Source organism: Saccharomyces cerevisiae, chromosome VIII (assembly GCF_000146045.2).
Source record: "Saccharomyces cerevisiae S288C chromosome VIII, complete sequence".
NCBI classification, from domain to species: Eukaryota; Fungi; Ascomycota; class Saccharomycetes; order Saccharomycetales; family Saccharomycetaceae; genus Saccharomyces; species Saccharomyces cerevisiae.
Genome location: NC_001140.6, coordinates 314,005 through 337,946, shown reverse-complemented (window position 1 = coordinate 337,946; position 23,942 = coordinate 314,005). Strand labels below are relative to the sequence as shown.

The 23,942-nt window shown below is 39.7% G+C and overlaps 14 protein-coding genes across 14 annotated transcripts; 4 read left to right on the top strand and 10 right to left on the bottom strand.

The window, feature by feature from the left end:
- Positions 1–137: 137 nt before the first annotated feature.
- On the bottom strand, positions 138–1,610 carry APE4 (aspartyl aminopeptidase; the record flags this gene model as incomplete). The annotated part of the gene is made up of 1 exon (NM_001179243.1): positions 138–1,610. One exon carries the CDS (start codon positions 1,608–1,610, stop codon positions 138–140), a length of 1,473 nt encoding a protein of 490 aa, NP_011981.1.
- A 673-nt stretch (positions 1,611–2,283) lies between these two features.
- On the top strand, positions 2,284–3,420 carry YHR112C (putative cystathionine beta-lyase; the record flags this gene model as incomplete). Its single annotated transcript, NM_001179242.1, has 1 exon — positions 2,284–3,420. One exon carries the CDS (start codon positions 2,284–2,286, stop codon positions 3,418–3,420), a length of 1,137 nt encoding a protein of 378 aa, NP_011980.1.
- A 132-nt stretch (positions 3,421–3,552) lies between these two features.
- UBA4 (Uba4p) lies at positions 3,553–4,875 on the bottom strand (the record flags this gene model as incomplete). Its single annotated transcript, NM_001179241.1, has 1 exon — positions 3,553–4,875. One exon carries the CDS (start codon positions 4,873–4,875, stop codon positions 3,553–3,555), a length of 1,323 nt encoding a protein of 440 aa, NP_011979.1.
- A 151-nt stretch (positions 4,876–5,026) lies between these two features.
- Positions 5,027–5,665, bottom strand: ERP5 (Erp5p; the record flags this gene model as incomplete). Its single annotated transcript, NM_001179240.1, has 1 exon — positions 5,027–5,665. One exon carries the CDS (start codon positions 5,663–5,665, stop codon positions 5,027–5,029), a length of 639 nt encoding a protein of 212 aa, NP_011978.1.
- A 214-nt stretch (positions 5,666–5,879) lies between these two features.
- On the bottom strand, positions 5,880–7,637 carry CTM1 (cytochrome c lysine N-methyltransferase; the record flags this gene model as incomplete). Its single annotated transcript, NM_001179239.1, has 1 exon — positions 5,880–7,637. One exon carries the CDS (start codon positions 7,635–7,637, stop codon positions 5,880–5,882), a length of 1,758 nt encoding a protein of 585 aa, NP_011977.1.
- A 249-nt stretch (positions 7,638–7,886) lies between these two features.
- Positions 7,887–9,644, bottom strand: GGA2 (phosphatidylinositol 4-phosphate-binding protein; the record flags this gene model as incomplete). The annotated part of the gene is made up of 1 exon (NM_001179238.1): positions 7,887–9,644. The coding sequence occupies one exon, from the start codon at positions 9,642–9,644 to the stop codon at positions 7,887–7,889; it is 1,758 nt and encodes a 585-aa protein (NP_011976.1).
- A 266-nt stretch (positions 9,645–9,910) lies between these two features.
- On the top strand, positions 9,911–11,134 carry CDC12 (septin CDC12; the record flags this gene model as incomplete). The annotated part of the gene is made up of 1 exon (NM_001179237.1): positions 9,911–11,134. The coding sequence occupies one exon, from the start codon at positions 9,911–9,913 to the stop codon at positions 11,132–11,134; it is 1,224 nt and encodes a 407-aa protein (NP_011975.1).
- Positions 11,135–11,320: 186 nt separating this feature from the next.
- On the bottom strand, positions 11,321–12,349 carry TRR2 (thioredoxin-disulfide reductase TRR2; the record flags this gene model as incomplete). The annotated part of the gene is made up of 1 exon (NM_001179236.1): positions 11,321–12,349. The coding sequence occupies one exon, from the start codon at positions 12,347–12,349 to the stop codon at positions 11,321–11,323; it is 1,029 nt and encodes a 342-aa protein (NP_011974.1).
- A 187-nt stretch (positions 12,350–12,536) lies between these two features.
- Positions 12,537–13,181, bottom strand: YPT35 (Ypt35p; the record flags this gene model as incomplete). Its single annotated transcript, NM_001179235.1, has 1 exon — positions 12,537–13,181. One exon carries the CDS (start codon positions 13,179–13,181, stop codon positions 12,537–12,539), a length of 645 nt encoding a protein of 214 aa, NP_011973.1.
- Positions 13,182–13,554: 373 nt separating this feature from the next.
- Positions 13,555–14,538, bottom strand: GRE3 (trifunctional aldehyde reductase/xylose reductase/glucose 1-dehydrogenase (NADP(+)); the record flags this gene model as incomplete). Its single annotated transcript, NM_001179234.1, has 1 exon — positions 13,555–14,538. One exon carries the CDS (start codon positions 14,536–14,538, stop codon positions 13,555–13,557), a length of 984 nt encoding a protein of 327 aa, NP_011972.1.
- Positions 14,539–14,974: 436 nt separating this feature from the next.
- On the bottom strand, positions 14,975–17,533 carry SBE22 (Sbe22p; the record flags this gene model as incomplete). Its single annotated transcript, NM_001179233.1, has 1 exon — positions 14,975–17,533. The coding sequence occupies one exon, from the start codon at positions 17,531–17,533 to the stop codon at positions 14,975–14,977; it is 2,559 nt and encodes an 852-aa protein (NP_011971.1).
- Positions 17,534–18,132: 599 nt separating this feature from the next.
- Positions 18,133–21,375, bottom strand: KIC1 (putative serine/threonine protein kinase KIC1; the record flags this gene model as incomplete). Its single annotated transcript, NM_001179232.1, has 1 exon — positions 18,133–21,375. One exon carries the CDS (start codon positions 21,373–21,375, stop codon positions 18,133–18,135), a length of 3,243 nt encoding a protein of 1,080 aa, NP_011970.1.
- Positions 21,376–21,978: 603 nt separating this feature from the next.
- Positions 21,979–23,073, top strand: BIG1 (Big1p; the record flags this gene model as incomplete). The annotated part of the gene is made up of 2 exons (NM_001179231.1): positions 21,979–22,088; positions 22,176–23,073. The coding sequence occupies 2 exons, from the start codon at positions 21,979–21,981 to the stop codon at positions 23,071–23,073; spliced, it is 1,008 nt and encodes a 335-aa protein (NP_011969.1).
- Positions 23,074–23,273: 200 nt separating this feature from the next.
- On the top strand, positions 23,274–23,831 carry GEP4 (phosphatidylglycerophosphatase; the record flags this gene model as incomplete). Its single annotated transcript, NM_001179230.1, has 1 exon — positions 23,274–23,831. One exon carries the CDS (start codon positions 23,274–23,276, stop codon positions 23,829–23,831), a length of 558 nt encoding a protein of 185 aa, NP_011968.1.
- Positions 23,832–23,942: the final 111 nt, after the last annotated feature.

Sequence of the window (23,942 nt, the reverse complement as noted above, 5' to 3'; positions counted from 1 at the left end):
TTTTAAAAACTTTTTATTTTTCTGAAGACCCCGCGAAAGCTTATGTAGATCACAAGATATTATATATATTTACTATTTGTAAAATACAAAAGAGGGCAATAAATATACCGGATTATGAATCATCTAACAATTGCAGTTTAGACAACAATTTCAGATTCTATGGAAGTGTAGCGTTCAAAAAATTCCTTAAATAACTTGATTTGGAACTCCAGGTCTGCAGAGCCACCGGTCTCTCTAATCGAATGCATACTCAACACAGGATTACCCAAGTCTAGAGTTCTAATACCTGTCTTTGAGGCCAAAATGGGGCCGATGGTAGAACCGCATGGTGAGTCGTTAGCTACGACAAACAATTGCAAAGGGACTTTAGCAGCCTCTGCTAGTCTTTTCACCAAGACCAACCCTGGTGAATTGGTCATGTAACGTTGATTCGCGTTAATCTTGATTACGGGACCACCACCCAATAAGGGTTTGTGTTGGCTTTCGTATTTGTTTGCATAGTTTGGATGAACTGCATGAGCAACATCAGATGAAAGGAAAAACGACTTAGCGGAAGTTTCCAATATTGCCGAGTGAAACAAAGGTTTAGTTTGATCAGAACCGTCCCCCTTCAGGATGGACAACCTTTCCAATATATTAGGCAAGAAGTTAGAATCTGCCCCTTGGGCGGAGGATGAGCCAATCTCCTCATGATCAAAGCATGCCATCAATCTAATGCCTGATTCTCGGTCAATTTCTGTGTCAGCCGCCAACGTTAAACCGTGCATTGATGTGAAACAAGATGTCAAATTATCCAATCGACCAGAGAAGACAAACTCATCGTTGAACCCACCTAGAGTGGATGCATTATGATCATAAAGGATCAATTCGAAGTCTTCAATGTCTTCAATTGTATCAATGGCGAGTTCTTTGGCTATTAGCCCCAAAAGTTCTGCGTGATGCCTCTGTACTATCGTTTTTATGGAGGTAAACTCACCGTTATTAATTTCCTTTTCAGTTTTCGCTTCAGTTTTGTCTTCTTGCAGACCACCAATCGGCAACAGTTGAGTTTCTCTATTAAACTCGAATTTTTGATTTACGTCTCTGTCCAGATGAATAGCCAAAGTAGGAATCTTTAACAGAGGTCTATTCAAATCCACCAATCTAGCAATGGATTTGCCAGTTTTCGCATCCTTTACGAAAACTCTTCCGGCAACGCCCAAATCCTTATCAAACCATGAATGCCAAATAGCGCCACCATAAGTTTCCACGCCCACTTGTAAATACTTCTCACTGACTCTTTTAGAAATAGGCTTAATCCTTAATGCGGGGGAGTCGGTGTGAGCACCCGTAATGGCAATTGGATTACCAGGCTCCCACTTTCCACCAACAGCAAACGCAATAATGGAAGAGCCATTTCTTGTCACAAAGTACTTTCCTTTTTGTGCGACGTGGCCAGCCCACGAGTCACGTTCGCTCAACTCTTTGAAGCCATTTGACACCAGATGCTTTTTGATGTTATGAACTGTATGGTAAGGAGAGTGTGAGCTATTTAAGAAACTGACAAACTCCTTTGGGTAATCACTCTTGCATGTTTTGCTGGACATAGTTCTCAGTTGTATCCTGAACATAGAAAAGCTGAACCTTTTATTCTTTCTTTTTACCTACTTGCTCACATAACATGAATTTTTTCTTTCATTCATACAGGAGGAAAACGCCCTTTTTTCTTTCATTTAAGAGCGTGGAGATATCTGCAACTTTTCAGCAAGTATGATAAGGCTAAAATGATAAGGAATAGAAAACCGTAGCCAGAAACTAGTATCTCGAAAGCCAAGGCAGGCTTCTGTTGCAAAAATAAGCAGACCTTAAACTAAAGGAGTTTACTCCTTGGCGGAACACTGAATCACATTATATACGTAAGTTGAACGGGACTATTTATCACGTGTGATTATGTGGTCTCCATGTCAGTCGCAATATTTACAGTATATATAAGGGAAAGAGGGCCAGTTGTAATAATTGTAGTACGTGAAATAACTGTTTCTGAAGTCCTTCACATACGCTTTGGTACGGGATTAACCACTTACTGATAGACCTCAAGGATATCTTGTGAGTTCTTGTCAAATGGTGAAACTGTGGTTTCTATTTTTTTGCGGTGTTTAATTCAGAGTGCGATCACTTGATGGGTTTATGCAACACGCGATATATAAGCATATTGCGCAACAATAGATCGTTGCAATCCCTCCATCTCTTCAAATGTTGTAGTACATGCTATAAAGGAAAGATTGCACGAAAAGAGTACGTAAGATGGTGGACTTGTCAACAGCTTTGATTCATGGCGATGATAAAGATAACAGGGTTACTGACGTGGCGCCCCCAATTAATGTCTCTACAACCTTCCGTTACGACGATGACGACCTAATTCCATGGACAGAGCGTGAAAACTTGGACTTTATGGAGAAGAAGCCCGTATATTCACGGCTAGCGCATCCAAATAGCACCAGATTAGAGAGTATCTTCTCAGAGATCCTCGATGGTTATGCTGTCATTTATTCTTCAGGGTTAGCTGCGTTCTATGCGGCAATGGTACATTACAACCCTAAGAAGATCTTTATCGGACAGAGCTACCATGGTGTTCGAGCAATTGCTAACATATTGACCCGTAATTACGGCATTGAGCAACACCCCTTGGAAGATATTGAAAAATGTGCTTCTGAAGGTGACATTGTCCATCTGGAATCTCCTGTAAACCCATATGGTACCTCTTCTGATATCGAGAGTTTGGCCCGCAGAGCTCATGCAAAAGGCGCCCTGCTTATAGTGGATTCCACATTCGCATCTCCTCCATTGCAATACGCATGGAATTTCGGAGCCGATATTGTCCTATACTCTGCTACTAAGTACTTTGGTGGTCATTCTGACTTGTTAAGTGGCGTCCTTGTAGTCAAAGAGGAAGCAACTTCCCGACAACTAAAAGACGACAGAATCTACTTGGGTACAAACGTGGCAAATTTGGAAAGTTTCATGTTGTTGCGATCCCTGAGAACCTACGAAATGAGAATAACCAAACAATCAGAAAATGCTACGAAATTAGTTAGATTTTTGTCAGATCACCAATCTGAATTTGACAAAGTATTGAAGACGATTTACCACTCTTCTTTACAAACAGAAGAGTTCGTTAAAAAGCAACTGGTAGGAGGATATGGTCCCGTTTTTGCTATCACTTTGTACACCAAAGAGCAGTGTAAACAATTACCCCTCAAGCTGAAATATTTCCATCATGCGACCTCACTGGGTGGAATTGAATCCCTTGTGGAATGGAGAGCAATGACTGACCCATATATCGACCAAACTTTAATAAGAGTATCTGTGGGCTGTGAATCCGCTAATGATTTGATTAAGGATTTGGCTTCGGCCTTGAAAGAATTGCAGGATGCAGCCTGAATAAATTGCTCAAGTGTGTCGAAAACATTCCTGTTATAGAGCATAAGTGACAGACAAGAAGAAATAATGAAAGGAGGGAAAGGGATAAAAAAAAATAAAGTTACATATACACGTTATACATGTATAGGTCAACTAATATTTAGGAATGGTTTGATCAATATCGTCTATGTATTTGAAGTATCCTCCTCTCACGTCTCGTACATTAGAAAACCCAAATTTATCCTTCAATAATCTTGTAGCTAGCTGAGAGTCGTTACCGTAGCGGCAAAGAATCACTATATTACTGTCTTTTTCTACACTGGGAAGTTTTTCTTGCAGTTTCTTAAGATCACCGTTCATATCTCTTAGATTTTTGATTGGAATATTAACTGCTTCAGGGAAATGAGATATCTCGTAATGATGGGATGGCCTAACATCAAGAAATATATGTTTTGCTAGAAATTCATCATCCTTGTAGATACGCTGAAATGCGTCCACACTGATTCTCTCATCAGGCTCGCATACATTATAGTTTCGTGCGCCACAAAACAGTTCGTAATTGATCTCACCTTTTTCGATGGCTTCTTTTGTTATCGTTCGATTCTTACCACAGCATAGACACTTTTCTTGTCTGCCTCTCATTTTGAAAGTGCGCAGGCTCTGCTGTGGGAAACCTGAATATAACATCAAAAAGGGACTAAAATTTTCATTGGTGTAGATTCCTAGGATAAGCTTCAAAGTTTCTACAGCCATCATTGTTCCAACTAGTCCAATGCAAGGTCCTATCACACCGCCTTCTTGGCAAGAGGTCACGGCATTTGGTGGCGGAGGTGTTGGATAAAAGCATCTGTAGCATGGCCCTATATTGTTAAAATTCAATATAGTTAGCTGGCCCTCTGTTCCCAAACCGGATGCAGACACTACTGTTATTCCCAGATTAACTGCAACATCAGACACCAGGTATCTCGTTAATGGAGAATCTGTGCAGTCTAATATATAATTGTAACCTTTGAAAATGTCAAAAGCATTACTGGAGTTCAATCTAACGGGATAGGTAACGACGTTAATGTGTGGGTTCAGTTTCGTGATATATTGCCTGGCCGACTCACATTTCAACATTCCAACTCTGCTAGAATCATGAAGAACCTGCCTATGCAAATTGGAAGTCTCCACCACATCGTTATCTACTATGCCTATTTGGCCCACGCCAGCGCCCGCTAAGTAGGGCAAGGCGGGACATCCCAAACCTCCAGCACCAACTACCAAAACTTTTGTATTTTTCAACTTGACTTGACCTGCTACACCACCTGTTTCTTCAACAATCATTTGTCTTCCGTAACGTTGGTATTCTTCCAAAGATAATGGGTAGTCGCGGCTGCTGTCTTCTCTCTTGGCAAGCTGCTCTCTTAATTGTGCATTCTCCAATCTTAATGCTTCAAGTTCAGACGTGGTATCCTCGAGATGGTAGTCATTCATTGTTATTGACTTCTATTTACTTCCTTTTGCAGTCAACGGCATCAGCTTAAGTCACTCTTATTACTAAGCTAAGGAATATTTCATATCGAAGAGCTCATTGCACCGATTCGTAATGAGCGATATATAAACTCTATATAACAAACATGGTATATTATACTACCTTCTGTTTGACAAAGAAATTCTTGAGATAGCGTAGCTGGAAGGCACAGGTGCCCAGCAATATGAGAAGTTGGAACACAGACCACGTCATTATCTTGCTGTTAGCTGATTCACTTTGATTTCTGAATTCTGCCTCTTTTTCTCTGATAGCGTCTTGCTCCTTACGAATAGAAGATAGCCTTTGAGTCAACTGGCCTACCCTCCCCTTAAGTGAATTCATATCTTCTTTTTTCTTGCTGTCAAGCGCTTCAACATTGCCAATTTCTAGTTCGATGAATACTCTTAGTGTGGCTGATTTCTTGCTGTAGAATGGAGTGAAGCAAAATCTATGTTCACCTGTGTCTAAAGCTGTAAAAGTAACATCACCTGTGTGTGAGTTTTTTTGATTTAGGACACGATGGTCGTTATCGAATGTTTCATCGACAGTTATTGTCAGACTGGATTCAGGGTCCTCTTCAAACAGACCATCCTTTTCTACATATAGGTCTAAATCCCCAATCAGTAGGTTTCCCCGGGATAAGTGTTCATAGAAGCATTTGGTTTCCCCGGACTTCGCATAAAAATGGACAGCCCCTACAGCTTGGGTAATAGCAAATAATAGGCAAATTCCATGCACTATATTATATTTCATAGTAGCCTGTGAGACACCGAATGCTTGATGTGTTCCCTTAAGTAACTAGTAGTATTACACTACAAAGCTCCTCTTTTTTTGTCTCAAACGGAAAAGAATAAAACGCGAGAAAGAGACAGTGGAAAAACGCGTCAGATTGTTCTTTGTGATGCTTTTAATGTAGAAGAAAGGACAACTAAAAACATTTATATACAAGATCGTAAGTGGTACTCATCTAGTCATCCTGAAAGAAAGCCGCATATTGGCTTACCTCTTCTTGAAAAAAATCAGTAAACCTGCTGGGTGTATAATAAGAAAGATCCTCACAAATTGGGCTTGGCTCCTGCTTATCCGCAGAGATCTCTATGTAATCATCTAAAAACCTTAGAGGGGGGAGCCGTTCTGGTTCGGTGTCCAATGTAACATTCAGATCGCTGAAAAAAATGGTAGAGCTGCTATCGATAGCTTTTGCTAAGTCAGCAATTATTTCCAGTTCCTGCTGGTATAATATGCTTGCAACTTTTGAATCACTGGTAGGCCTAATAATTTTGGATCTACGAAACTCTAAAAATTTACGAAAGAAACTGGTAAACTGGGATTTGGTTTTGGTTGAGTCTTGCATTTCTTCTTGTTTAAGTACAGCGACCGCATCTTCACTGCATATATGTCTTTGCCGTACACAATCGTTTTCTGTATCTTTGTAACGCAATGACCAAGCTAGTGGCGGTAAATTTATGAAATCGTCACCATTTGACTCTTTCTCTTTAATGAGAGAGCGGTAGTTTTCTGCAATCATTAACGCATGTTCGTTGGCCTCGGGATTTATCAGACAATGGATTTTCGTGAACATCAAATGACATGTGGAATCGTACGCCCACCGAGCAATTTTGCCATCATCTATCGATGGAATGAATGGGAGCAAAAGCATATCAAATTCAGGCGTGGTGTCATTGAGAAACCAGCGAGTCTTTCCGTTGTGCTCGTATTTAACTAGTGGTACCACTGGATTTATGTGCATCCATTTGTAAAACAATCTTAAATTTGTAGTTTTATCTGGTCCATCATAGTTTCTTAAAAAGCACCTGTCAAAGGATACAGTCCAAAATTGGGAATTCCCTCTAAAATCTGGGGTGAATCCATATGTTACAAGCATGGAAAATAAATCCTCTGTTGGTGAGTAACTAATGAAAACTTCAATAGGTTTTGTGAGTTCACTTTGGACCGCTTTTGTATCCAATAGAAGTAAAACGTCATTATTTGAAGGGTCGATGTCAAAATAAGCATTTTTTTGGGTGCCTTCATGGTTGGCAAAATCTACAATAGGGACTAAAGTAGAATGGACCGTGAATTCTTCACTTTTGGTATCGGCCCTTTCTGGTATCTCTAAACAACGTGAAATTATTGCAGAATAAAGATGTTTGATATCACTTAAATTCAAGACGTCGTGAAACAGTTCTTTAAATAAATTTAGCGTCTCTCGAAGGCCAAAAATCTGTGGATAATGTCCATAATCAGTAGCTAAGTTTTCAATAGAATCCATGGCTGTTTCTACTTCAATGCTCATTAAAACATTTTCTAAATAATATTGGATATTTTCGGGAATCTCATAACGACTACGAATAGTTTGAAATATCATGAAATAAATTATGAGTAAATTTGTTTCTGTCAGGAACACACTGAAATTCGGATGAGCCATTATTTCACGAAGAGCAATCTTAATTTTGTCATTAGTTCTTTGAAATTCTTCCTTTGAAGAAAATTCGTCCTCATCTCCCAAGAGAGCCAGAAGTGTGTTTATATTAAACGTGCAGCGCTTAGGGATTCGGAGCAATTGGATAGTTTCACTTTTCAATTCATCATTCTTGAACTTCGAAGGTTCTACGAAAAGGCCATATCCACTTTTGGGGTCATCAATGGTGGATGGTTTTAATGAAAGGCTTTTATGAATGAAGATATTTCTAGAGTTCGAGTAAAAACGGAACACTTCCTCCATTTCAACTTTCCTTTTGGTTAACTTCGATTTTTCAGTGGTTATGAGGATGGCGAATTATACTATTTCTCTTTTTTTTCCTTTACACGATCTAGCATTGCTAACTACTTTTGATGCATGAAAACGCAACATATATTAGTAAGTGAAATATGTATTGTTGCGAAGATCTTTATAAGATTGTCTACATAGAGGTATTATCCTTCTAAAAATATACATAGAGAAGAGAAAGGATTGATAAGAAACGCCAGAGGATTATACATTAGGTAACGTAAAAACAGCAGTTTCTTCAGCTTGGGTGGAGTTGACAGAATAGTTGACCTTCCACTTGACTTTCAAAGCCTTTGAAGGGTTAGCTGGCGCATTTTCAATTGTACCTTCTTGAGAGATACCATCTTTAGCGTTGCCAATCATAAAGTTACTCGATTGGGGTTGCAATTTCAAAGACATTGACTTAGGGACTGCTAATAAGAACACTAAGTTGGAGATCGGTGACGAACTTAAGTTTGTAAAGAACGATTTTATCCTTATAACTGAGTTTGACTCCCTAGATATTTCGAACTCAATCTTCAAGTTAGGAGACTGATTGACTAGGGTTCTTGCGGGCGCAGTAGTAGTACCTGTTGTTGGATTAAATCCCATCAAAAGATCGAACCCACTACTGTTTACTGCTTGGGAATTAGTTGGCGATTGAGGAGTTGAAAGTCCCAAAAGATCTAAAGTGTTGTTCGAGTTGTTAGTAGTAGTAACTGGTGGTGCGGGTTGAGAGGACCCCAACACGATATCGCCTCCCAGACCAAAGGATGCTTGGTTAGCGGTTGAAGGGTTCGAAATAGATAAATCGGTCAAATCGCCCAATAAGTCATTGACAGATGTTTCCGCTGCTGCTGGTGTACCCGTGCCGTTGGTATTGTTGTTGCCTTGAGAGGGCGCTTCGTCCAAATCATTGAAATCGATTAAGTTGATTTCATTCGTTAAAGCACCAGAAGATTGTTGTAACGGAGCAGAAACATGACTTGGATGTATCTGCGAAGCAGCGTTGGAGTCACCGTTTTTCAATAAGTTGAATTTTTCCAATAGTTGATTAACTGTATCATTAAACTTCAATAGATCCTGCACTAACGCATCGTCTTCCTGTTCTTCCTCAATGATCTTTTGAAATTTTGGTTGAGCTACCTTTAATGCACTGTGAAGTTCTTGTGTAGTTTCGTTATCCCAGTTTTGTGAGTCAGGTGATTCCAGCATTTCATTCAGCAAATCGGCTTTACGCTTCAATTTGTTCAATTCACTGGAAATAGCCTGTTTAGCTTGAACGGCATTGTCTTCTTTGAACCCTGCCATGATTTTCATTAATTTGTTAGCTTCCCTCAAATCTTCAGGTTTACCACGCCTGATCAATTCTTCGAGTTTTGCAGCTTGAGCAATTTCCTGCTCCTTTTGAATTTCACTAGCGGTCTTCAATTGATTACTAGGCTTCAAAACTGCTAGGTCGGATTCACTGATTTTGGGGAATGCATAACCCTTATATTTCAACAAACGGTGCATGTCTCTAATATAACCCATATCATTCTTGTAGCTTGAGTGTTTACAAATTGTTTGATACCATTCTTCAATAGCAGTTAAAATCAATCTCTGAATCTTAGAATAACGTAATGGTGGGTGACCTGGAAATCTCTTGACCAGTTCATTCAAAAATTCCTTTCTAGAAATTTGCAAGTGGAATGGGTATCCACAATTCTTGACAAGCACGTCTAATAGAGATAACGCGAATATTGCCACGTGCGATTCTCTATTGTTGATCAGTTTAGCAAGTGCAATGGCAGCATCCCTAGGGGCAGCGCCCTGTTTTTCATTAATGTAGTCAGCAATGTCAAGATTCAACGCCAAGTCTGGTTCAGCAAGTGACATTCTGCAAGCTCTTTGAATCTTCCTCAAAAGAGGATTGCCCAAGGCTTGAGGTTTCCTGACGGGCAACTCAGACAAATATATGCTATGTGAGTGCGGATGGGACATGATGCAGTATCACGATTAGCAATTCAGCTATGAGTTATGTTGCTCTTTGTTTTGTTTATGGAAATTGTCCTATGGTAAGTCTCTTTTTTTTGCAATCGTGATTACAGAAAAAAAACAGGGCGCTGGAAAAGTGAAGAATCCGAAATTTTTTTCGAAATCACCATTGTTTGTTTTGAGTAGATCAAAGTCTTGAAAGGTGCAGCAAGATATAGGATCTTGACCTGAAGAGTATTGATAACGAACTACATCACATATTGTATCAAATAATGAGTGCTGCCACTGCGACTGCTGCCCCTGTTCCTCCTCCTGTAGGGATATCCAATCTTCCCAACCAGCGTTATAAAATTGTTAATGAAGAAGGTGGTACATTCACCGTGATGTTATGTGGTGAGAGCGGATTGGGTAAAACTACATTTATTAATACCTTATTTCAGACTGTCTTGAAAAGGGCAGATGGTCAGCAACACCGCCAAGAACCCATCAGAAAGACTGTAGAAATCGACATCACAAGAGCTTTGCTGGAAGAGAAGCATTTCGAATTACGCGTTAATGTCATCGACACCCCAGGTTTTGGAGATAACGTGAATAACAACAAAGCCTGGCAACCATTGGTGGATTTTATTGATGATCAACACGATTCTTATATGCGTCAAGAGCAGCAACCGTACCGTACTAAGAAATTTGACTTGAGAGTTCATGCCGTTCTGTACTTCATCAGGCCCACTGGACATGGTTTAAAGCCAATTGACATTGAGACTATGAAGAGATTGTCAACCAGAGCCAATCTGATTCCAGTTATTGCGAAAGCTGATACATTGACTGCCCAAGAATTACAACAGTTCAAGTCCAGAATCAGGCAAGTAATAGAAGCTCAAGAAATTCGTATTTTCACGCCTCCATTAGACGCTGATTCTAAGGAAGATGCCAAAAGTGGCAGTAATCCAGATTCTGCCGCTGTTGAACATGCAAGACAGTTGATAGAAGCAATGCCATTTGCCATAGTAGGGTCTGAAAAAAAATTTGACAATGGGCAAGGCACTCAGGTAGTTGCAAGGAAGTATCCTTGGGGACTTGTGGAAATCGAAAACGATTCTCATTGTGATTTCCGTAAGCTCAGAGCCCTGTTACTGAGGACTTATCTATTAGATTTGATTTCTACCACCCAAGAAATGCATTACGAAACATACAGAAGATTAAGACTTGAGGGTCACGAGAACACCGGGGAGGGGAATGAAGATTTCACTCTTCCAGCAATTGCACCAGCAAGGAAATTGTCACACAATCCTAGATACAAAGAAGAAGAAAATGCATTGAAGAAGTATTTCACTGACCAAGTCAAAGCTGAGGAGCAAAGATTTAGACAATGGGAGCAAAACATTGTTAACGAAAGAATCAGACTGAACGGTGACTTGGAAGAAATTCAAGGAAAGGTAAAAAAACTAGAAGAGCAGGTCAAAAGCTTGCAAGTAAAAAAATCCCATTTAAAATGATGATTAATTAATGTCTTCCTCTTTGTCTCGTCAATTTCAACGCCTATCTCTTTGTCTCTTCTTTTGTCGCAGCAATACGCACATATATATATGTATCTTATAAAAATATTTCAAATATATCTCAAAAAACATAGAATACGTAACACAATCGAACAGTAAAAACAAAAATAAACCGGTTTTTTCACGTTACTCTTGGGCACTTAGGTACCGTTCTGCATCCAAAGCAGCAATGCATCCGGAACCAGCAGAAGTAACTGCTTGTCTATACCTAGAGTCCTGAACGTCACCTGCAGCAAAAAAACCTGGCACAGAAGTCAGAGACGATCCAGGCACAGTTTTTATATACCCCGTCTCTTCTTCATCTACTTGTCCTTTAACTATATCTGTGGCAGGGCTGTGACCTATTGCGTAAAATAGTCCATTTACTTCTAAATCGTTCTCCACATTACTTTTAGTATTCTTAATTCTCAACATATTCAATAACTTACCATCACCCTTAGCTTCTAATGCAACTGTGTTGAACAAAACAATGATGTTTGGATTTTTCTCAATTCGTCTCTGCATTATTACAGATGCACGAAAATGATCCTTTCTTACTAATATATATACTTTCGACGCATACTTCGTAAGAAATTCCGCTTCCTCACACGCAGAGTCACCACCACCAATAACGGCCAATGGCTTGTTTCTAAAGATAGGGACTGCACCATCACATACAGCACAGGCAGATATTCCCTGCTGCCAGTAGGTTTCCTCCCCTGGTAAATGCATTCTCTTAGCGGAAGCACCCGTGGCCAAGATTATAGCATCAGTGGTCACAGGCTCTGCATCCTCATTAAATTCGGTCCATAATCTGAATGGTTTTGAAGATAAATCGACTTTAGAGACAGTCTCGGTAATTATGTTAGTGCCAAACTTGGCAGATTGTTTCCTCATCCTCTCCATCAGTTCACTGCCACTCAACGATTCAGGAAACCCTGGGAAATTTTCGATATCGGTGGTTGTTGTCAATTGGCCACCAGCAGCAATTCCGTTGGCCATCATTCCCTCATATAATGTGGGCTTCATCTCTGCTCTTGCCAAGTATATAGCAGCGGTGTGGGCAGCGGGGCCAGAACCTATGATTGTAACCTTGTGATGAATCATCCTTGACAGCACGGACTTGCTGATGCCAACAAAATTCGTCCTGAATGGCGAAACTATATGTTTTATCATTGTTTATTTATATTAGAAACTGTGGAGTCCGTTTCGTTCTTCCTTTAATGTTGGACGATCCCCTAAAAGTTTTCATTGCGGTCAGCTCAAGGCATTCCCCATCGAGTGATTAATTAACAACGCGCCCGAGTTAAATGGGATAGTAGTAGTCGATGAGAAGAATAGTCGGTTGGATAGGGATGGTGAGCTATGCAACTCGTTTTGAAGGCTCTAGAAACTGTATGAGTATATCTTTGGTCATTTCTACGAGGCTGCTGTTAAGGATGATGTGATTGAGGAAGTACTCGAGCCCTCTCTGTCTTTTTGCCAGCCAGTCCTTGTTCAGATTCACTTCTTGATATTTCCAAGAACTGTACCACTGCACTGAAGGGGGAAGGTGTGGAATCTGCAAACAGTTAAGTTTCTCAGGTTTCGCTGTCTTGATTCTTGTGAGCAAATTCTCTCGTAATCTGACGAAATCGGAGTATCGTTTATAGGTTTGGATTTTATAGCTTTCCCTCTTGGCCGCAAAAGCCTTCAAGTTGGGTTCAAGAAATACGGTAATTCTCCAGACAGCAAACTTTGTTCCATGGTCGCCATTGACTATGGTGCAATCGCTGACATGAGCCTTTTGAAAACTAAAGTTTGCATTGATAGAACTGCTTCGTCTAGGTCTTGTTCTGGTAATTGTGGCACCGCAATCATTACTATGGCTAGTGCTATCATTGCTGTTTGACGCACTGATGGGTCCCTCATTTTCTTGTTGTGAGTCAATGTCGAGTTCAGGCTCCGTGGAGTCTTCGTCAAGTAGTTGGATGGGTTCGGGAGGTAGAAAGGATATCTTGTCGCTCATATCTTGCTGTTGTTTTAGTTGAAATGGAAGCTGCTATTAATATCCCGATAGATATCCGGTTACTCAAATGATTTTGGGACCGCTTTGCTCTCTTGGTGTCTATTTTAGTATCACTCACTCATCGCCCCCACTCGTTTCCCTTTTAATTTCAATTACCGTTGGGTTCTGTTAAAAAATAGCCAAATTGTCAACCATACAAGAGATGAATTAAAAGCGTGGATGACACCACAGGCAGAAAAAGTATATCCAACATTTTATTTAAAGCTGTTCTGTGTCTAAACAGAAGAGCATGTAAAAATTTATACACATATACAGCATCGGAATGAGGGAAATTTGTTCATATCGTCGTTGAGTATGGATTTTACTGGCTGGATCAGGCAAAAGTGGGGAATTTACCATCCAACCAGGTCCATGGATCATTAAATCTGATGTTGGCATTTAGTGCAGAAATATCCTTCAATTCTTGCTCCGTTAAAGTGAACTTTTTTTCGATTTCTAGGTTGCCAAGTAACCTTTCCTTCTTGGAAGATTTTGGAATGACGGCAATGCCTCTCTGAGTTGCCCATCTAAGCAATACTTGGGAAGTGGTACTGCCTGGATGGTTTTGTGAGACCTTCTTGATTACATCATTCTCGAACAGAGTTGGCGTGGTTTTTGCCAACTGTAAGTCCATCTCAATGAATGATTGAGGACCGAAGGAGGAGTAAGCAACTACTTGGATATCGTGTAATTTACAAAACTCAACTAGGTGTTCTTGAGTCAAATAAGGATGGTGTTCAATTTGCAAAGCCACGGGCTTGATTCTACAACCACGTAATAAATCTTGAATCAAGCTTCCCTGAAAGTTGGAAACACCAATAGACTTAATCAAGCCTTCATCAACACATTCTTCCAGAGCCCGGTACGTATCTATGATTGGTACATGTGCTTCGGTGATGTGACCTTTCTTCTCGTCATCTGCGCCCGTATAGAATCCTGGAGGGTATTTCTCTTCAAATGGAACATATTTGAAGGCGATTGGGAAGTGAATATAATACAGGTCTAAATAATCAAGTCCCATATCGCTTAAGGTCTTCTTTAAAGCTAATTTTACATGATCAGGATGGTGAAAATTGTTCCATAACTTTGAAACAACAAATATATCCTTTCTAGAAACAAGACCTTCGGAGATGGCTTTCCTGATACCTTCACCAACTTCCTTTTCGTTGCCGTAGTCGCAAGCACCATCGAATAAACGGTAGCCTAATTTGATAGCTTCATAAATTTGATTCGCACAGACTTTTTTGTCAATTTTCCAGCACCCTAAGCCGACTAGGGGCATTTTCAGACCGTTATTAAGAGTAACCAGTGAAGACATCTTTAAAAAATTTCCAATTTTCCTTTACGATTTATATTACAGTATTTTCCCAATCGTCTTGAAGGATTGCACTGACAACTATTTGCTTCTATATCCCTTATATACTTCAGTGTACCAGGAGTAATTTACTTGATAGGCCCCCTAGAAGTAGTAACTTCGAGGTTTTTTTTTTTTCCATAAAATTCTTCCGCATGTGGCTTTTCCCTTTTATGACGTATACGTTTACTACCAGCAACAATTGGGAAACAAGTATAGAATCTAGAGTTCCGATAATGAAATATTATAAAAGTTTTATTAAACAGTGAATGTGTAAAGAAAACAAACAACTATATGCTGAGGAGACTTCTAAATATATGCTGAGGAGTTTTCCTTGGGCTCCCTTTTAATCCAGTTTTTTTTTTCTTGTGCATGAGTGAAATTACAGTTACAAAAAATATCAAAACTTCTTGTAGTAATGCGCCCATTTCTTGATGAACACGGCATTTACAGTATCTGCGTCTACGAATTCATCATTGATGAATACTGGAATGCAAAATCTCTGGTCATTCACGTTACAAAGACTTCTTAAATCAGTGAATCCAAAGTGGTAATTTAACAATACATTTAATGCAAATGAAATCAAGATCTTGTAGTTTATTACCACTTTCTTCGAGCGGTAATATTCCCAATCCTTGTTAACAAACTCATCTTCGTTGATTGGGCTATTTTTGTAGCTCTGGGAATTGTTGACTACTATAATATCCATGATCCACATAAAAAGCTTATGATCAATACGTTCTAGGATGTTCCACCAGGTGGTAGAGTTTATACACTCCGTATTAAATTCATCCTTGAACTCCTCGTTTTGCGATAAATAACCGGCTACGACACCCTTACGTTCTAAAACCTTTGCATCGAACTTTTCTTTACAAAGATCATTAAAACACGTCATTTGTACTAAATTAACAATATTCCAAATCTCGTTTAGCCCCAGGTTCTGAAATGATTCACTCACCAAGAAATGATGGAAAAGGAGTTCATCACCGGTGACTATACCCTGTGATGAGATAGATTTTATCTTCAATAAAAGCATCAAATCAGGACATATATCATGTAAACCGCTCACTTTTCGCCTCAAACTTGTTTCGATTAGCTGCGATATTTCAATTTCCTTGTTTTTAGGAAAGTCTCCCATTTTTGTTAAAAGCTCCTGTAGCTCATGAAATGGTTGAATATAGTTTTTGGTAATAAACCTAGTCTTGCTCTGTAAAATTTCGCTGTAAATTGTTGACCTAGTTTCGTCACTAAATGGAGTGTCCCAAACCATTTTACTTAGGCTTTGTAAGGAGGAGTTTCTAGTTATATCTCTGTCCAATAATAACACATATTTTTGCCTATTTGTTTCATCTCTAATCAACTTTTCTTCTCTGTCTTTATTTTTTCCTAGTTGGTCAAGGGAAGCAACACTCATGCTTTTGTTAATTTGCCTTTCATGAAGCTTTTTTTCCTGGCGATCCTTGGGTGGTAACCAACTCGGTCTTGAATGGCTGACCACATCTAGTTTGTTCTCCGAGACAAGTATCAAATCTTCCATGCCTTGATTTTGAGCTTCTTTTAGTTCAATTGGCAAGAAATCGGAAGACTTTGTTCTTTCGGACAGCTTAGATCTTGAAAGCCTATTGGAAGAATGCAAATAAACAGAGGCTAGACTCTTGGTTGTGTCTTGAATGAACTGAAAATCAGTTACTTTGTTCAAACCTGGAATCGGAGACGTAGGCATCTCATTAAAGTCCAATAATGAGGCGTTTGATGTTGTACTCGCAAAAGAGATGTTCGAGTACCTATGATTTTGTTTTGTATAAGAAATTTCAGAGTTATCATTTACCAAACCTCCGGTATATTCTGATAAGTCATTCTTGCCAGCCAAGTTATTCATATCATCGGGCTTAGCAGACGCTAGAAATGAATTAGTAGATAATGATGCCATAGGAACGTTCCAAATCAACGAATCATCAACGTCTCCCTCTTGTAACTCAAGAATTTGTTCTTGACTATCATAAAATTTCTCTTTTCTTTTGATTGTATTTCTTAAATTCATCTCCGATTGCTCTTTACGAAGTCTGTATTTCTGAGACGGAGTTAATGGCTTGCAATTCAAAGGTTTCTGAGATGGAACGTTAAATTCTAATGACGAAGCCTCTATCCGATCACTTGAATTAGAAATTTTGGAGCTTATGCCAAACGTTTTCAGAATGCTGCTGTTGTTATAACCCGTAGACGAGCATGTTTGCGATTTAGCACGTGATCTTTGCTTGCTGTTCAGTAAAGATGACTGGCTTTTCTTCGAGGAGAACTGTTCTTGGTAAGAATGTCTAGATTTATTCATAGTTTTCTCTGCGGCTGTATCATCAAACGACATGCTTTTTTGCAGTGCCATTTTGGAACCGTCCGTAGTTGCTTCCACAATGGTATTATTGCTTGCGCTTCTCATTCCATTTCCATCAGCGCCTCTACCTTGAGTAGCCTTTTCCATCAATATGCTGGGAAAAGTATTTATTTTAGATTTGTCGGCATCACTGCCTTCTCCCTCATCGCTGGTATCTCCCAAGGAGGAAGATGCAGAAGTGGATGAAAATACCTCGGTAGTCTTGGTACCTATTGAGCTATTTGAAGCGGGACGTTCACGTCTTGTTTGAGCAGGGTTGACTTTTGGCGGTGGTAAAGCCGAGTTAACGAATGAATTTAGCATATTTCCCCCATTGCCGTTGTCGCTACAGTTCATGTTTGATAATAAATTCTCACTTGGTCTTCGAGCAATATCTAAGCCTGAAACTTTATTCATTGTATTGCTTCCAGCCCTTGACCTTCCTAAAGTTGTTTGAGACGGTGGACGTTGCACGTGGGATCCTATGATACTTCTTTGTTTAGGAAGCATCTCGCTGGAACGATCACTAGCCTCACCTTCTTTAAGCGAATGCAGATGAGCGCTTGTGCCTCGCTCCTGAATCGAGGTCATTTCTTGAGTAGCGTGGCAAGTTAGACCGTATTAACTAAAGATAAGGACAAATTTGAGTCGAAAAAGTATAAACACGATCACGTTTCACTCTTGAAAACGGTAAAGGATCAACGAATGTATTATTTTTTTTGGTTCTGCTGTATATGACCTTTTCGATTTCTTCTCCACTATATATGGCAATTCTGGGGTAACAAATACAACAATCAGCGTTACAAAAGGTATTTTGGAATGTTTACAGGATAATTATCTCTCTTACAGTGATGAGAATGCTAAAATTTCAAGTGGTAAACATTGGTTGAAACCTCCTTAGCGCTTTCTCAGGATTTGCGCTTCGCACGGTTTTTTCTTCTAGGCGCGTTTATAAGAAGAAAAAATAACGGAAAAAACAAATGGCGAGGTTTGGTAACTGCGCCATTTGCTTTCTTTGAACTAGAATAGCAATAAAGTCCGTAAAGCGCTAACCTTGCGCAGTCGAGTTCCATGTGGTGCTTAAAGGGACTTGTTAAGTTCTGTAGAAAATATATACTTTCACTTTTCTTACATCTTGCTTATTTTTCTTGAATATGTACATAAACAAAAGAATAAACTAGACGATGCTTTTAATGCTCATTATCCTTGATAGGCGTTGAAATAAGTTGTTCCTTTAAAGCGTGTTCAATGCAGGGCAAACCTTCTTCGAACATTTGTAAAAGATTTTCCAGTTCTTTCAGAACCTGGGGTTTCCTGTCTACCCGCCTCTGTTTTCCTGGCAGAAACGATTCTAAGTCCAAGAACATTTCCATTTGTAAACTCTGTGGAGGAGGACACATGCCAAAGCCTAAAGAATTAACCGAGTTTGCAGCTGTTGCGGCGGAACTCAGAATATGATTGAATTGTGTTCCGGATGGAATAGTCTGTTGTGAAATTGGTGCAGTCGTTGATGCCGCGGCAGAACTTGAAGTTGCGATAGTCGTAGAATTGGCTTTGATAGTAGTGTTTCCTGTATTAGCAGAAAGAGGAACACTGTTATTAGGGCCGCTGTTGTTGTTAGAGCCAACATTGTTGTTACCGATACCGGAAACATTGCCGGAAACAGATGAGCCAAGAATATTCAATGGGTGTTCCGAGGCAGAAGAGTTCTTCCTGTTAGAAATGCTTTGACTTCTCTTGATCTTGCCCCCAAAATCAATGTGTTTCTCACTAATTGGAGTCATTGAGACAGGGATGTTGGACGCACTGCTTGTGTTAAATCCAAATTGATTAATATTTTCGTTCGTGGATATGCCAGCGCTCCCCGGCATGCCATTGTTATTCTGTGAGGTTGCTGTATTTGGATCAAGAAGTTTATTTCTCACAACAGGTGTAGGTAGTGGCATTTGTAGTTTTAAGTTTGGGTTGTTGCGTTTAAAGTCACCATTGACCCTTGAGCCTTCCTTTTCGTTGGAAAAGTAGTTTGATGAGGTTAAATTATTGCTGCTATTACCACTAATAGTGTTAAGTGTAGAAGAACTAGGTATGCTGTTCAGAGGTTGCAAGAGAATGTCCTTGTTATCTTTGCTATTGGCCATTGGTTTCATCGTAGGAGGAGGCGCGAGGTTCGTGTGAGTAGAATTATGACCAATGTTTTGGGTTGGGGAACCGGCAGGCTTTCTATTGGGAGAAGTTCCAACTCCAAATAGTGGCCTTGAGGGTGAAGAAGCCTTATGAGTAGATAACTTTGTTACATTACCTGGATTGGTTATGCCCATTTGTGTGCTATTTGCAGTGTTACTACCGCTGCTTCCTCTTGAGTTCTCACTATCAGTGTTGTTGTTATAGTTATTACTGTTGTTCGGAGTGGAGCTGATTCCGGAATTAGAAGCAACTGCGGACCCCAATTTTTGATTTGTTATGGTGCTTGGGCAATGTTCTGGCCTATTGTTACTGACTGTCAACCGCCTGGGCACGTTTGAAGGTGATTTATATTGTATTGAGCTAGATGACGAAGGAGTGCCAGCCGTCACTGTAGATGACCTGGCCTTTGTGCTTGGTATTAAAACCGGATCTGCGCTCGCAGGCGTTGGTAGAGCACTATTCGGTAGTTCTTCAGGAATTTCTATTTCAATAGACGTTGGAGCAGTAGTTAATCCACTTGTTGGAGGGCCCTTTGACGTCTTGTTAAATTTTGTTTGGAGTAGCGGCAAAGCAGGTGTACTCTGGCTATAATAATTGTTCCCACTGGATAAAGGTGGAAGGTGTGGTCGCATTTTATTATTATTGATATTTCCGTTGACCTCGTTGGATATTGAGGGAATGAAATCATCTCGTGAACTATTACCAGCATTTAGAGATGAAATGGATTTGCTTATTTTAGGAGCTTCTGTATTGACATCATTTTCAGCAGTAATAATTTCATTGTCTTCAAAAAGTTCAAGTAATTGTTTTGGAGCCTTACTTTCCAGCCTCTTAGATGATGTCATTGGACCGGCCGTATGTGTTCCAGAGGTGTTTGTAGTTCCAGCTACCATTTTGGAAGGGTATTTTGAGTTCGTATAGTTATTTGTTACTGGTGCATTCAAAGTAGAATTTTGAGCTATTGTACCAGGATAGCCCTTTCCTATCGTTGTCCCTTGATAAACAAAGGGTCTAGTATTATGACTTGTAGGGTCAAAGTAATAAGAATCTTCGTCAGGGTATGCATAGTTGAACAGGTCATGTTGGGCAGTAGCCCACTCGTTGTTGTCCTCAGCCAAAGCATCGAGGTTGATATTATTTTCAATAATATAATCCGACGAACTCAATGAATCAAAATCCCATTTCATTTCCACATCGCCTTCGTTCACTCTCTTAATTTCATTATCATTTGATGCTATTGACTTTTGTGCTTCATCACCCCCGCCATTTTGTGATGGTTTTGGAGCTTCACTGGGTTTTGATGGCTCATTTTCCGGTATACTGCCCTCTATTTTATATTTGTTTTTATTCTTGTCCCTAAATAGTAGATATCGTGATATTAGTTCTTTCAAAATGGACGTTGGCGTCGCCTTGTGGGCCCTGATAAATTTTGATTTTAAAAGATCGTCTGCTGACAATCTCTCCTTTGGATCCTCATCAAGACAAAGCGCAATAAATTCTTTCAAAGATGTACTGTATGATCTGTCCTCAAGCCTCGGTGGTTTCGATTTGATGATTAGTTGCATTGCCCTTAGGGCCTCCACATCGCAGTATGGCGGATTTCCGGTGGCAATCTCGTACGTTGTAATACCTAAAGACCATATATCTACTTTAGTGTCGTAATAAACGCCTTCCATGATCACTTCTGGAGCCATCCAGTAGGGGGTCCCAGCCATAGTTTGACGTCGTAAAGAAGTTTGGTTTACTTGTGCAGCGACACCAAAATCGCATAGTTTAACATTACCTTCGTTAGTGATCAGAACGTTTGCTGCTTTGATATCTCGATGAATGACGTTATCTTTATGAATGCATTTTAATGCTACAAGCAGTTCTCTCATAATAACCCCAATGTACTTTTCATCGATTTTGCCTGGCCTTAACAACGAACGCAGTGAACCACCAGCGCAGTGTTCCATTATGATCCAAAGGCTTGTGTCTTTCAAATACGACCCATAATACCGCGTGATATTGGAAATCTGTTTCAAGGAGGCCAAAAACTGAATTTCTCGCTGCACATCCTCCACCTCGTCAGAATCAGAATCTAAATTTAAGACTTTGATAGCATACACTCGTCCAGTCTTCACGTTATAGCCCTTATAAACCACACCAAATTTCCCTCGCCCAATAACTTCCGTTCTCTTGAAAAGTGAACTCACATCCATCTCTCCTTCGGCTAAACCCTGCTTACTATTTTGTGGCTTCGTCGTCATTACTGCCTGTTCTCTATACGTGTTTTGCTTGCCAGTCGATGGCGCCCAAATTTATACTTTTTGTTTCTTTATCTGTGTACTGTTAAAAGTAGTACTGTTAAAAGTAGTAAGCTCCTTAGAAAGCGGTTCCGCCTAATAGTTCCTAACTTGTTGTATGTGGCTTCACGTAGGACGAGTTGCCTCTGTTCTTCTTTGACTTTTGCCACGTCGGCAAGCTGCTGCTCTTGTTGATGCCTTTAAAGATTGTCAGATCGGCCTGAGATCGACGTGTGGCATGATAATGTTGCTCGATGGGCTGTAAATAGATAAGAAAGAGTGAAACGAATAGAGTAACGAGGCCACAGATGTGGCGAAACCTGGGAGGATATGTTCTAACGTTATCTAGAGTTCTGATAGAGCATTGTATGCGATAGTACCGCTGACATATGTGCATTCTTTAATTATATCGATGATATCATGCAACACGGGTTAGCTCTGTAGTAATGTAAACCTCTCTTAACTACGGCCAAGAATATCAGCAGCGGAGGTTAAGTTGCAGGTTATACCTATCTGTTTTGTAGTTAGGAAACGTAGGCGCATACTAATTAGGAGTAGCAAGGCAAGATGCAAACTGTGTTGAAATATTTGTTGCTTATTATGTGTGGAAGCTTTTGTGCTTCGGAGGAATTGCAAAACCAGACCAATGTTCCTGCAATATTCTTCTCTTACAAACTGTATGTAGAACAAGAAACATTAATCTTTAGTAACTTTCATTTTTCTTACTAACTAGATGTTATACACATATTTGTACTTTTGGATAGAACTCCCGGTATTTTAAAGTATCAAGAGGATTATGATAGGGCTGTGACTTTACCAAGAGACACCTTTATTGAAGCGGCTGAGAAATTCTTAGGTGTATGTAATGCTGACACTTATGTGTTTATTAATCAACCAGGCCTGAGGAAATTGGACTTCTTGGAATTTGAAACAGAGTTTGTTTCGTTACAGAGATATATAAGACGGAGTTCAACCGCGATTAAGTTCGAAAAGGTAGACCTATTGCCTCAAGATTTATACTATGATCTTGCAGAGTTTGTAAAGGAGTATTGTAACGTAGACCAGGTGTTGAACTTACGAGGTAATAATACAGAAGATTTCCAGCCCTTTATTGATAGCGAAAAAAGAGTGATTATAATAGAGTACCCTAAGTTACCAGAGGACACTAATGAACGTAAAGAAGCATTCCGCCATTATGACAAGTATTTGAGGACTATACTGGCGCAGATTCCGTCGCCAGAACAAAATGTCATTTACACCTCGTTAAACCCAGGAACTACGCTGGCTCACGAGTCGATCATCCCTATCCAAATATTTCCAGATATCTTTGACATAAAATCCAGAGTGGGTGAAGTGGAACAAAATAATAGAGTTTTGGATGTGCCTCGTCTGTCGTTTAATGACTATACTCCACGATTTTCAGAGCCACCTTCGGAGTATGTCTCAATATTTGATTCACAATTAATTGAGAATAACAGAGGTTTATTACAGCTGATTTTCACAATTTTGGTTGGGTATATTCTTATTCAGTTTTTTTTCACAAAAAAAACTATTGTAGATGAGAAGATTACTAATAAAAAGGACAACGTGAAACAGACGTCACCACAACTGCTCAAAAAAGTGCAAGAGATCCAGAAAAAGCCATCCCAGCAAGTATCTTGATTATGGTTCGTTATATACATCGATTCTTTGCAAAATTATCCATGAGAGACTTCGCGCCATGCTACAATTTACCAATGCGCATCGAGAAATTTATGCTATCGCATTTAATATGATATAATTATCCGTCTGTTTATATATATATATATATGGGGCCAAACTGAAAGGCGGCAGTTACATTACATCGTCTCCTCTACCTAGTCATGAACATCAGTGGCACCTTAAATACGCTCCGGTTGCTTTATAACCCATCACTGTGTAAGCCTAGTCTAGTTGTCCCCACTTTTAACGATCTTCCTATACCAATCCACGATTCTATAAAGGCCGTGGTCTTGGATAAGGACAACTGCATCGCCTTCCCTCATGATGACAAAATATGGCCAGATTACTTGCAACACTGGGAAACCTTAAGGTCGAAATACTCTAACAAAGCACTCTTGATTGTTAGCAATACCGCCGGTTCCAATTCTGATAAGGACTATTCGCAAGCAAAACTTTTGGAAGATAAGACAGGTATACCTGTTTTGCGGCACTCTACAAAGAAACCAGGTTGTCACAACGAAATATTAGATTATTTTTATAGAAACAAAACCATAACAAATCCAAAAGAGGTTGCTGTTGTTGGAGATAGGCTTTTTACTGACATCTTGATGGCAAACCTAATGGGTTCATACGGGGTGTGGATTCGAGATGGTGTTAAAGTTTCGGCAAATCCTCTCTCCAAGTTCGAAAAAAAATTATACAACTTTTTGGGATTTTGATTAGGCAACTTTAATAAAAAGTAAAACATTTTAATTTTTTATATAGTACATATTTTTTGAGGCTTTCTCTACCTTCATTAAATACAGAGAAAAGGCCGGAAACTAACCCAT